Source organism: Augochlora pura, chromosome 7 (genome assembly GCF_028453695.1).
Source record: "Augochlora pura isolate Apur16 chromosome 7, APUR_v2.2.1, whole genome shotgun sequence".
NCBI lineage: Eukaryota > Metazoa > Arthropoda > Insecta > Hymenoptera > Halictidae > Augochlora > Augochlora pura.
The window spans coordinates 13,432,209-13,445,164 of record NC_135778.1 but is presented as its reverse complement, the minus strand read 5'-3'; the positions used below and the strand labels follow the sequence as shown (position 1 = coordinate 13,445,164).

At 38.1% G+C, this 12,956-nt stretch overlaps 1 protein-coding gene across 1 annotated transcript in view; it reads right to left on the bottom strand.

Moving 5' to 3' along the window:
• The window catches only part of Pxn (Peroxidasin), a 16,028-nt gene extending 8,810 nt beyond the window's left edge, over nucleotides 1-7,218 (bottom strand). The window contains exon 1 of the mRNA XM_078185595.1: nucleotides 6,280-7,218. Coding sequence (XP_078041721.1) covers nucleotides 6,280-6,476 — 197 coding nt within the window. The 5' untranslated portion in view covers nucleotides 6,477-7,218. The remainder of the gene's footprint in view (nucleotides 1-6,279) is intronic.
• Between the last annotated feature and the right edge of the window lie 5,738 nt (nucleotides 7,219-12,956).

Sequence of the window (12,956 nt, the reverse complement as noted above, 5' to 3'; positions counted from 1 at the left end):
AAAGTTCGGTTTTTATTCTACCCCAATCGGTTTTTATTCTACAATAATCGGACAAAAATTCAGGAAATTTCTTTTGATAATATCTTTCGATGCAATTGATATGCATAGGTCAATGTAATTTTCCAATTCTTTTTTATTTTTTCACTTTTTGCAAACCACATATTGTCATCGAGAAATTCGAAAAATGCTCTAAAATGTTATCCAAAATAAGCTAGATTATTATCTTTAAAATTGTAAAAATCCATCGAAGGATGAATTTATCAGCTTTGTTTAAAAGAAAGCGACTGACAGTCGCATAACCGATTAAAGGTTAATAGAAAAATTAAGGATACGTACAGGAGCTATTGGATAAGATATGCAAGTAACGAATTTATGATATATTTTACTGATTTATAAATAATTAAATCGGAGAAAGGTACAGTTCCGCCTCGATCGAAAAGTAATAGCTTATTTAATAACAATATCTTTTCATTAGACGCATTTGAGGGTTAGAGCATAGATGCGCGCACTCGTCTCTGACTCATCTCTTAATTCAAACGTTTTATCGTTCTCCTCTTTAAATGAGATTTAATTGTCATTGAACGGTCGGTGGTCCCGCAATTAGCGTTCGACCATTCGATTAGTCATTTCTCTCGGTCGAAGTTCCTGACACGGGAAACCGTTGACAATTAATTTCGATAAAGACAGAAGACATGTTCAGAACCGATGGTATGCCGTGAAACCGATCGGAGACAAATATTTAAACGAAGTCCTTAAATCGACCGTGGGTGACAGAAGCGATAAAATGTCCCGACACGTGCATACGTGTCCCCTGATACCGGCTTATCGTTTCTTCAACCATACTTATTGGACTTGTTCACCTTTCGTTCCAAATCGAGTCATTCATAACTCGAACTATGGACAATAGCTGCTTGTTCGAACATTTTAGCTTGCTCTTTTATCAGAGATATTCTCACGAACAGAATATTTTCTCAGAAATACTTATATTCTTCGTTAAATGATCACTTCAGCGGATCTTTTTGTAAAACGAACAATTTTCAAGTCAATTTTAGGGAATTGAAAGTAAATAATATGTATATTTTCAATTTTAATATTTTTTGTATTATAATTTGCACTTTTATTATTATATTATATTTATTTGTTTTGTAATTTTAATATTATTTTTAATTTTCACATTTATTGTTCGTAGTTCTCCTTCGCACATTAAAAAGTTATTCTCTTTTAATGATTTTAATAGGCTGGAAGTAAATAATATTGCGACAATTGAATATCTTTGCAATCTCGTATAATATATTGAGTTTCATTATTCGTTTCTCTCAGAATACCTGTTCCAATACTTCTGTCACATACGCAGCACCGATACATTAAGAATTTGTATTTATAGCTGAAGATTATTTCGGTGAGGAAGAATTCGATTTTATTCGTGCGATGGATGCTTTGCTCCGTTTCCCAGTGAAATTGTCGGCATGAAAAGAAGAGAAAAGAAAGGAGAATTGAATATGTCCTACGAATATATATTTTCACATATGTATATAGCTAAAAAAAGTCTGCACAAAAATCACAGAAATGCAGAGATCGTAATGTACTTATCAACAGTCGGTAGTTCACGGAAAATTCGAAGCAATCGTCGTCGACGAACAACAAGAAATTCAGTTAACAGTGAAACTAGGATAACAGATAGAAGCAGTAGAGTTAAACGAAATAATTAACGAACCGATGAGATAAACGACGGATCGTGAAATAAACGGTGACGTACGAAGCCAAGTGTGCAAAGACAATCATCGGCTAAGCACTAAATAAAGTTGAGTCGACGGTTATCAATGTCATAAATGCCGCGACCCATTACAAAATTACTAATCAATCTTTTTCACCGTTTTAAGATAACAAAACCGTGTGATCACGGGCCATGGTAGATGAGTCAGCTATCACGAAAGAATATGTATTTCGCGTAGCGAAAGAAAACAATGACGCGGTTCGACCAAGTCGCATGTTTGTCCACGCATTAACGTGCCCGCGATCCGCCATTGTTGTTTCGACCGAAGATTCATTTGCAGCGGCGGCAACGCGATTTATATATAGTCGGGGCTCGTTCCTATTTTAACCGTATCCGAAAACACCTTGCTCGGTACAGTCAAATTTCGTCCGACGTGTACACACGAGTCGGACACGCGGTAGAACGGTGAGCAAACGAGATCAAGTCACGATGATTCCACTAGCATGGAGAAGAAGACAATTCGAACCTGGATTTTGCTGATCGCGGTGGATACAGCTGCAGAGAACGTTGCTCGACCGAGCGTGTACTCGCGAAGACACGGTTCAAGAGATCATAATGTGGAGTTGTAGACCATTTAACCGTGTACACAAAGAGCACAAGGCCATTAGGTGGTGCACTTTAAGAGAGCGTAACCCGATTCATTCCTCACTCGATCCTCTTGTTTTCTATTTTTTCTCTCTCTCTCTCTCTCTCTCTCTCCCTTTTCTCTCGTTCCGTTAATTCGGCCGGTCGCCGTTGGGAATTTCGCGGGATCAAGGATACAGCAATAAAAGGATGCGTGGATGATTCACGAGGATTTTTAACTCTCTTAACAATCCTCGTCATTCTCTTCTTTGACTCCAAAGAAACGAAGTCATTTGTTACGTGTCAAAATTAAAATTGAGCCAGTACGAACTAATATTCGAATGGATGATATAACCACGCTTTGTTCGAGAATCTTTATAGCATCGTCGATCAAAACTGGAGTTAATTATGGCTCTGTAAAGGTACGTTTTGGTTGTACTTCAATCGAGTGATCATGCTCGAAATTTTGTATTTTTTGTAGCCCCTTAAATTCAGGATAATCTTGGATATGTTCAGAACATCTTGGTATATTTCACGTCTGTTTCTCAGTTGTTATGTTTTAAAAAATATGGATTTTCAAGCTCGAATATCGGGCAAAAATTTACGCGCGATGAAAAATTGATAATAAGATTATGACAAAATGGGAAACGAACTTTATGCGCTTTATACGAAGGCGACGAAAGGAAATGTCGAATAAGCCAATAGACTGTGAGATACTTTCTACGGACCTTTGTAGTTAATTAATATTAAAGCAATAATTAGATAAAGAAAAACTGAATTACAGTGTACTACATTCTGTCTGTTTTCAGCCGTGTAATAAAAGGCGAGTCCGTCGAAGCGAGGACTTCTTTCACGCGAAGTGGCATTAAATTCAATTGTAGGCTCCTCTCTTAAACATCGTTAATGCACAGCGGCGCATAAAAATTCCAAAGCTACGGGAATATTGCTTCGGAAAATTATTTATTCGCCTACGTGATCTGCAAAATTAATACTACATGTGTATATACATGTATATTAAAAAGACATTTGAAGGTTGATGCCTTCTGTAATCATTAAACTTCGTATTTTTATGATAAGTATTTTATTTATTATTTTACTTATTTATTCATTTATTTATTTATTTATTTATTACTGGTATTTTCGTATGCGATTTTTCAACAATTAGAATTAATCTACGAGCAAGAATTACTATATCTACATTCTTCCTTACAGAGTTAAAGTTTCCTTCGTCAATTACAAAATTACTTGTTGTAAAAAGAAAATGCAATAAAATGTCATTAACTCGTACATTTCATTGCATCTCACAAAATCTGTAATCTAGTAACTATAATTGCATATCTTTCTATTTGGTACCGAAATTCTGTGTTACCATTTTTGTGTATAGTAATATGCATCGCAAAGAAAAGGTACATTTCCACGAACAACTTTCTTCTTGCGTTCTTCACAATTTCATTCAGGGAATGCAAATGCTGTTCATTTCGAACCGCTCTAATATTTCTCCGCAGCTGGCACTCGAAAACCGAAAAAGGGAAACGTATCGACCTCGGAAGAAAACAACGAAGACGGTGGTGCGTCCCGTATTTACCGGAGCCGGTGAGCCGCAGATTCAATTCCACGCTTCCCACATGCATTCCGCAGTGGAAATACCCGCGACCCACGATCCACACCGTAAATTTTCTGATTACACCGGACCCAATTTCTCTACGCCGATACGCAGCCACCATGGTAGATGCAGCCACGCAAGTACAGCAGTCCCCTTTAACGCTACCCTTAGCAAATAGCGTTCTGTCGCAGAAACGAACGTTTGCTGCAGAAATTGAGCATGGCAAATTGATCTACCGTCTGTCAAAAACGTAACCCAACTGTCTCTAAATATTGAACATATTAACTTGTTTTCTTCGATGATAATTGAATTACTGTTTGTTCCTGGAAATGTTTGATTTCCGTCTAATTGCAAAATTAATGAAAGGAAAACGAATTTTGTTGGGTTTCTGAGATAATCAAGATTAAATTGGAACGATTGAATTTATTATATACCAGTGATTATTTATATGTATATATGTATGTATATAATCTTGACATAAATCTTAACTCGGAAATATTAATGCTTCCGTTACTATAATTTATTTTAGTGACAGTCGTCGATGTTATAACATCTTCTTAAATGTTTTTCGTCGATCAGAAAATGGAAACCGATTCAAAATTAATTAAAAGTTCAGTGAAAATTATACGAAATTAATTTAAAGTGATTCAAAATTTATTCAAAATTCATTCAAAATCGATAAGAATATACTGATTTCTAAAATACTACTTGAATAGAACATTCAGCAAGATACAACTACAATAGGAAGAATGTTTTCTTTTCATCGATTACATAACTTCTTTTGATCAAAGAAGAAATATTCCACTATTTGGAAATATGACTTAATTTTACATGACCAGCAACCAGTTGTAGCTCCTGAGTAGACGCTGTTTTACGCAAACACTGACTGCGAATGAGTTAAGTTCTCCGAGCAAAATACGTGACCACGGTCATGATAAATACGTGACATTGTTCGTAAACACATTAAGCATCGAGGAAACTTTACATTTTCATTGTACACAACGAGTAAAATCGTGGAGGAATCATCATTTTCATTAGAAATAAAAATCAAATCGGCCCGCGTGCACGGTATGTCTATCACCGATACAAATAATCATTATTCGATAATGATTATTCATATAATAAATATAATAATATATAATATATATAATAAATTAACACTAGGTAAATTAGTACATACAGCCTAAAAACAATTGCTAAAACCATGAAATTCAACGACTCACAAATACCAAGATTATTTTAAATCATTTCCTCGATTTCAATTACCTGTACGAAGCTTCCAAGGAATTTCTATGATTTATTTTTGATCTGTCAAGCATGGGATCTCGAGCTTTCGTACGCACCTGTAGATTACCATACTAATTCTGTCGAGTCTTTCAAAATTTCTTACGCAAAGCCAAGATTGTCGAGTACGATAGACTTTCGCGCACTATTGATTGTTTTGCAATTCCAAACAGCACCATCAGATTCGAACAACATCGTGCAAGGTCAATCATGTAGAAAGAATTTATCAATTGGTATGCAAAACAAAGAAACGATCTAAAAAACTATTTCGACAGTGTAACACTCCAACTGTCGCGTCGTCTACATGTGGGTGACACAAATACTTGCTCAGATTTGCAAATAAAGTTTCACTCTAAAGTATTACATGTTTCTAATATTATCGGGATCCATAAAAATAATTAATGTTGAAGAACATAACTTACTTTTGGTTAAATAAAGTATATTGATATTATTAAATTTTTAGGGTAGTGGGGGTGTGAACCCCTTGCACTGCGGTTTCTTTCATGAAAGACATGTTTAACACTTCTTCGTCCTTAAACCCTTACATTACGTTTATTTTCACAGCTATGTTGTTAATAATAAAAACAAAATTTAACTCTTCTGTTACGAAAATTAAGAAATGAAAGTAAACGTAGATTTCCAGAAAACAAAATTTTTGATATCTTCACGATGTGATATCGTGAACGATACTTATGATACCTTCTTCGCGAGTCAGACTCGTGTTGAAGATTTTGTGCAAGCTCTACTAAATATGAATATTGCTAATTTCTTCTATATTGAGATAAAAATAAATTCTTCTGTCATCAAAGTATAGAAACAAAGATAAATAAAGACAATAGACAGGAAACAAAAATTGTCTGGTCCTATTATTAAAAATATTCAGGACAAATAAGTACTGATAAACGCAGCGTGAAAGGAGCGACAGCGCAAGGGGTTAAGAAAACTTTGCCTGTCAAAGAGACCTACAAGATCTAAACTAAAAAGATAAAGACCGATCGGACAAGCGATCGAGTCGACAAGACAAGAGGAAGAGCAACTGACATAGACCACTTACAAGACAGTCGTGTTGGCCGGTACCCGCACTACCTGGCTCAGCTTCCGAGACGAGCACTGCACCGTGGCCGTGTAGCACAAGCACAAACGAGGACATTCTCTCCTGGCGTCGATCCACTGGTGTTTCGCTGCCGACTCCTGCAGGATCGGCAGGACGAAGCAGCAGACAGCTGCACCGAGCAGCACCAGTCGCCCCATTATAGCACCGAGACCGATTCTTCTCGCATCAAAGACGTTCACACCGATTGGTAGCACGTGTTCGTCACCGAGACGAGGAACCACTGTGCAACGAGCCAAGTGTACTTTCACCTACTGGCTCCCGGGAGGTCCTGCTGGCGGTCCTGTCGCGAGCCTCTCCGCTTTGCTCACAATCTCTTCTGTTTGATCGCCTTGTTCTTTGGCGAACGCTCGACTCTCGACGAACGCGTCTTCGGGGTTTCTAGGTCTGCAGGGTCTCTAGGTCTTCAGGGTCTTTAGGTTTTTAGACTCTCCAGGTGTTCGGGATCACTAGGCTACCGGGGTCTTTAGATCTTCGAGTTTTCTGGGTCTCCAGGTCTTCGGAATCTCTGGGTCTTCGGGTCCTCCAGATCTTCAGGATCTGTATATTTTCGTACCATCTACCTCTTCGAGATTTTCAAGTCTTCGAGATCTTTAGGTCCTCCAGATCTCTGGGTCTTCCGAGTATCAAGTCTCCGGACCGGTGACCTCAGATTCGGCAATGGTTTTCGTTCTCCTTTTTTTTCATCCACCGGGTCGATGTGACTGGTTCTGATGGTAAATCGAGTCTGCGAGTCCGAAACAACGGCGGCGACTGAAAGAAGAGGCGAAGAAGGACGCCGCCGCTGCGTTCCCGTCCCGTCTCGTCTCGTTTCGTTTCGTCTCGTCTCGACGCGGCTGCTCGGCTACTACTGGAGCTCCTCCGCGCCGCTCCACACGCTGTGGACCCTGGAGACCGAGCGTACGCACGTCGTCCGGGAGTATATACGAAAGCTTTTCCTCGCGAGCCTCTCTCTCATTCTCTCTCTCTCTCTCTCTCTCGCGATCTCCCCTTCTCTCTCTCTCTTTCTCCCCTACGTTATACGTCCCTCTCTCTTTCCGCCATCTTCCTCGGTTCTGGTCCCCTGGCGGCTCCGGTTTGTTCATCGAGTTCTACGCCCCCTCCCGTGACCCGATCGCCAACTTTTTTATTTGTTTATACTGCAACACGTGGACTGTTCTTAAACACGAGACAGTGCTAAGTTTAAAAAGATTTTACAGAATTTTTCCAAGTAATTGTTGTCGGATAATGCATCAATTTAACCTCTTAGGCACGGCTGAATTTTGTGCGAATGAAATTTTTCATAACTAAATTACCATTTTTCTTAATATATAGGTATTTTTTGGAATAGCTACATATAGTATCAGCTACATATATTCTTTTCTTAGTGTACTGTATAGATACACTTTCACTTTAATCATTTACTTTAATAACTAATAATACAATTTTGTAAGGCACGAAATATCCACGAATGCCACTATAATGGCGCATCGTGCCTAAGAGGTTAATTCGTTCTGTGTTTGTGTTAGTTTAGCTGTTTTGGGTGAATATGCTGAAGTTACGAGTGAGCACAATAGTCGTTTTTTGTAGAAATTATTGTCTCAGTTAATTGTCGAATCGCTTTGTTTTTGTATTTCAATCTCCATTTTTCCATGCAAGTTTTATCGTTTGTTTTATCCCTTCTGTCACGAATTTATAAACAAGTTCCACACGTTTCTTGTTTTAATTTTAAACAGAACTAATTAACAAGTTCCATAACTCTATCAATCTCTGTCCAAAAAGGATATAATAGCCTCTAATTGTTTCAGATTACATCAAATAAATTGTTGTCATTAACTACTTAGTTAATTCAATGGAAACCGTGGGATTTGTCGCGTTTACATATTCTTATCCTACTTTGAGAGAATTAAATTGTTTTTTCCTTTGACGACGCTTAAATAATTTTTTTTCTCTTAACCACCACGTTGTTGCGCCAAAGAATTAATCACGTCGCTTTTTGCGATCTCAGAAATAATTTTGATTTTTTTGTCGAGAACAAACAGGGAATTGAAGTTAGAGGCATTATAACCTCGAGATTATACGATTCCGTAAACGCTGACTCTTTAACAGTAGTTCAAACACGATAAATATTTATGAATATCGTTCTCTGTGCTCACAATGCATCGAGTGCTACTATAACCTCTGTCGTACTATTTCTTTTTGCATTTGTCTTTAATGTTTCGCAGAAATCCATGGCATGTTGATTTACTTGGTAAGTGGCGCTTGCAAGGAGAACTGTTGTTGTACACTGAAAATAAAATTCGAGCATGTTAAGTTTAGTTAAACGCTTAAAATTTAGAATGACAAAATATTTTGATGTAAAGCAGCCATTATTTAAGTTAATTGCATGAAACATAAGTTAAACGTGACTGGCACTTCATGTATAATGTCTCGATCATTATGCAGATAATGTAAAAATATTCTTAAGTTATTCCAACGCTTTTATAATGTTTTATATGACCTATTCATTTTTGTCATAAATGCATTAAATCCGCAATCTATATACTAATTATTATATTGTGAATTTCGTCCATTTCTTGTAAAAACGAGTAGCTGAAATATACAATTGTGGAGTGCATATAATTTAATAATATTGTTACATCTTTTTCAATTCATCGGAATTATTAAACAAACAGCTTATTATTATAAAATTTCTATATCTTATAATCGTTTTGGAAAATTTTAATTCAGCATACAAATCCACAATTTATTATTAATTACATAATATTTTAAATTATGCTGAATTACTCTGCCGATAACATACATTCAACGTTAAACAGTCAAAATATCTCTCTAAAATTTACAGTACAAAATGAGCGACTTGGATAATATTTTCCTCAAAATGCAACCAAATTGTGATTCGATATCAGCTGATCTAATCTCGCCGCCGACGCAGCATTCGCCAAACAATTTTGTTTCCAGCGCCGTGCAGCGTTTCACCCAAGACAGCTCAAATCCCTTCATCTCGGTAGGAGCCAACGGTTCTCCGGTTGAACGCGAACAGATCTTCGGTAACAAGCGCAAATCCTGCGGTGTCAAAATTCGAAGGGCTTCCCGTCCTCGGGCGTCATTAACGCGCGGGTTCGGATCCCCAGGAATCGCGAGTGTACAGGCCAAGAAGGACACGATATCAGCGGCGTCCTTCGTGCCAGAACGCGGTGTCCTGTAGAACGCCGTCGTATCCGACAACCACGTGCAAAAACCACGCCGCGGACAGATACAAAGCAGCCAATTGTACGTGGACGGTTTCCTCGGAATTGCCAGCGACAAAAAGACAGTGACCCCGGGGACCCATGAGACAGCGGCCATGATAGTGTCAAGTAGAAGGACGTCGTGCGACGCGTCTAGTCGTAGAACTTCGCATCGACCACTTCGAATTCGTTTTCACGATTGCAACCTATAAGCTGTCATCTTCTACGTTCACTAGCATTTTTACATTGTTCGAACTCGCAAATTGACCTTAAAAATTGTTAAATAGTGAACGCGATACAGTTAAGGTTTCTGATTTAGGTAACTACATTCTATCTAGTGACACTTGTTTGCCTAATCTGGTTCATTGTATTTTTCACGCAAGTCGAGTAATATAATCTGAATGACATTTGTACTTGCGATGTTAACATAATTTAAAGATATACAAATAACGTGGAAAAGGAGTATTACTTCTGCTGTAATTTCTCATTTTAATCGGCTCAATTTCGTTATGCCGGTGTGGCTCTTAAACATTTCTGACTACAAACGAGTAATTCAGGTCCGAGCTTCTTGGGAATTTTTAGAAGAAATCTTGCCTCAAATTTTGACGTAACTTCTCAATCTTCCAAGTGGTTTACAAACACCGAATCTAAATTCGGATTTCCCAGAAGCTAGTTTCAAATACTAACCACTGGTGTTCAGTTCGGTAAGAGGAATCGTCTCCAAGAATTAGACTACAAAATACGTGGAAGAACATCGAGACCTAAAAAATTAGAATGAATCAATTCACAGAAGTGACTGCCATACAAGGTTAAATGTATTTTTTTCAAAACTCGTCTTATCTTAGGTTCGCATACTCAAAGAAAATACTTACGGAATTAATTATTTATATCGTTCCGTCTTATTAATTTTTTACCACTACGTCAATTTTGTATCAAAGAACAGATTGAGTTGTATAAATCAGTGATAGAGAGATAAAAATTAAAATTTTTTACCGCTGTGTCAATTTCATATCAATGAGTATATTAAACGGTGGAAATGAGGGATGGATGAGAGTTCAAAGGTGAAATAAGAATTTTTCTTCATTAATGCGAAACAAAGAATATCAATATTTGTTAACCTCTGAATAGATGCTACAAAGAACTTAAATGTGGAACTAAATAATTCGAAATTGCACATAAAGTAAAATTCCGTCTTATTAAAATAATGTAAGAAAGAAAAAATATTTGATATTATATTATATCATATTTTATAATAATATAAAATAATATAATAACATAAAAATTTGTATAAAGATTCGCAGACGACTAAATGAATTCGTTCTAACAGAAAACTAGCTATATAAACGAATGAGAATCTTGGATCGAAACTGAATTCGACCGGATGATAGTGCTCTCACGAGGAAGACTCTCCAACCTGTTGTTTCCCTGATCTCTCACCCAGGATTAACGGTGCCGGACAATTCGCACATGTCTAATAAGGCAACGGGCAATTCAGTAAAATCAATACTCGGCGTGGCTGAATATTTGCCGTGTGCTCCGCGCGTACGTTCTTCGTCAACATTCCCTATGAAATCCGAGTGGAATGCTCAGCGTGCACGGTCTCGGATCTGCACATGCATTATCTAGATATTCTAGATGCTGGCTGCATCTGCATGGCGTAAAATGCACGCGCGTACACGCGTGCGAGTTCAACGGGCGGCAGACACCGGCGCCAAACGCTGATCTACACAGGGCACACGTACCCTAACCGTGCGAGCATAACACGTAGAACATAGCCGATCAGAGAGGCTCCGTCGAGCACTGGCAATCACCGATGACACTGTTACATCGCCCGGATACACGCGGATATAATCTGAGATTCTTGTTCGCTAGTAATCGCAGCTATTATGATCGATGTTCACGTTCGCACTACGGATCGCACGTGTTCACGAGAATTGCCGTGTTCTACGGCGCTGATATAGATCATTCAGGCATCTGAGAAACTTTGCGATCTGTAATGGATATTAATATTAATATAGTCAATTGTAATATATTAGCAATCGAATAGATCGAATTCTTAATGCCAGAAACGGGATTGTTACTTTTTGTTTCTCTTTGCGACTTGTAACGCGTGTATACAATGAGTAATGTTAAAATTCGGTCGCTTTTAAAAAGAAAATAACTTTTTGAAATGAAACCAAATGAATTTTTGTTTAATATCAGACCAACTAGTTTAGCATACAGTAAGTGAAGAATTTTTGTTTTCAATTACGGAAGAAATAAAGACGTTGAAAGGAATATCTTTTTTATCTCAGCCTATAACGAAAGTAAAAAAGGAATGAGTAAATAAAGAACAAAGATTGGAAATATGTAAAACAAATGTCGCGGAGAGGATTTTATGAATTTTTTTGATAAGAGTATGTAGGTGAAACAGAAAACAGTGCGGAGACCGAAAGACTTTAAGTGCGCGGTCCGTGGGAGTTGGGCGACCAAAATGGCGTTGTTTGAACTGTCATAACTAGACCACTGATTTCACACATTCAAGCCTTGAGAATAGGCGTCAGCTTACAATAGGTCTGGCTTAAAAGCAGCCATTATCCTCGCGACGAGACTGACTTTCTTACATCCCCACGGTGTACTTTTCCACAAATCTCCCGTTCCGCTTTTATATCTTCTCCGTCCCAGTATCCCTCGTTGTCCCGTTCACCTCCACATTATTTCCATCGCTTCTAATTAACGACGCGGTTAATCGCATATTTAATCGTGCAGCACAAATATTCATGTCGGCGTTTAGAAACGGATTTTCGAAAACAGGAAACGCGTAATCGTCCACCGCGTAGAACCGCTATTATGATTATTTCCAGGCTCGTGCATGCGCATACCATTTTTTTTTTATTTTCTAGATCCGATCGCGATGACCTTCGACCGACCAATCGCGGCGTTCGTCTACGATGGAGGATCGCAGAGGTCCGTGGGGAACGATGTAGAGAACTAGTAGTAAAAAAAATTTCATAGATACCTGGTTTCATTCTTCGAACAGACTCGAGGACGGGCGTATGAAGGAGGGAAAAAGAAAACGGGGCCGTTACCTCGATGACCTGTTATCGCATTGTTGGGGCACGGTCGTGTGTCTTCGACGGACAATACAGGTGCCCCGTAGACCGGGAACAAAAGAATGCTTAACGAAAGAGAAAGTATTAACATACTAGGTCGCTTGTTACCGGGCGCGATCGCGATTAGAACGGATGCTTGCGCGCGCAATATTTAGGATTCACTTTACGTAAGTTTCGGATTAAGTTTATCTATTGGGTTGGCAATTAAGTGATTGCGGATTTTGTTAATAGATGGTCTTAGCATATTCTTTGGTTTTATCAACGTGTTCAAAGTAATTAAGCTATGTTGTTTTCTTACTGTCTGGACTTTTATCGTCAA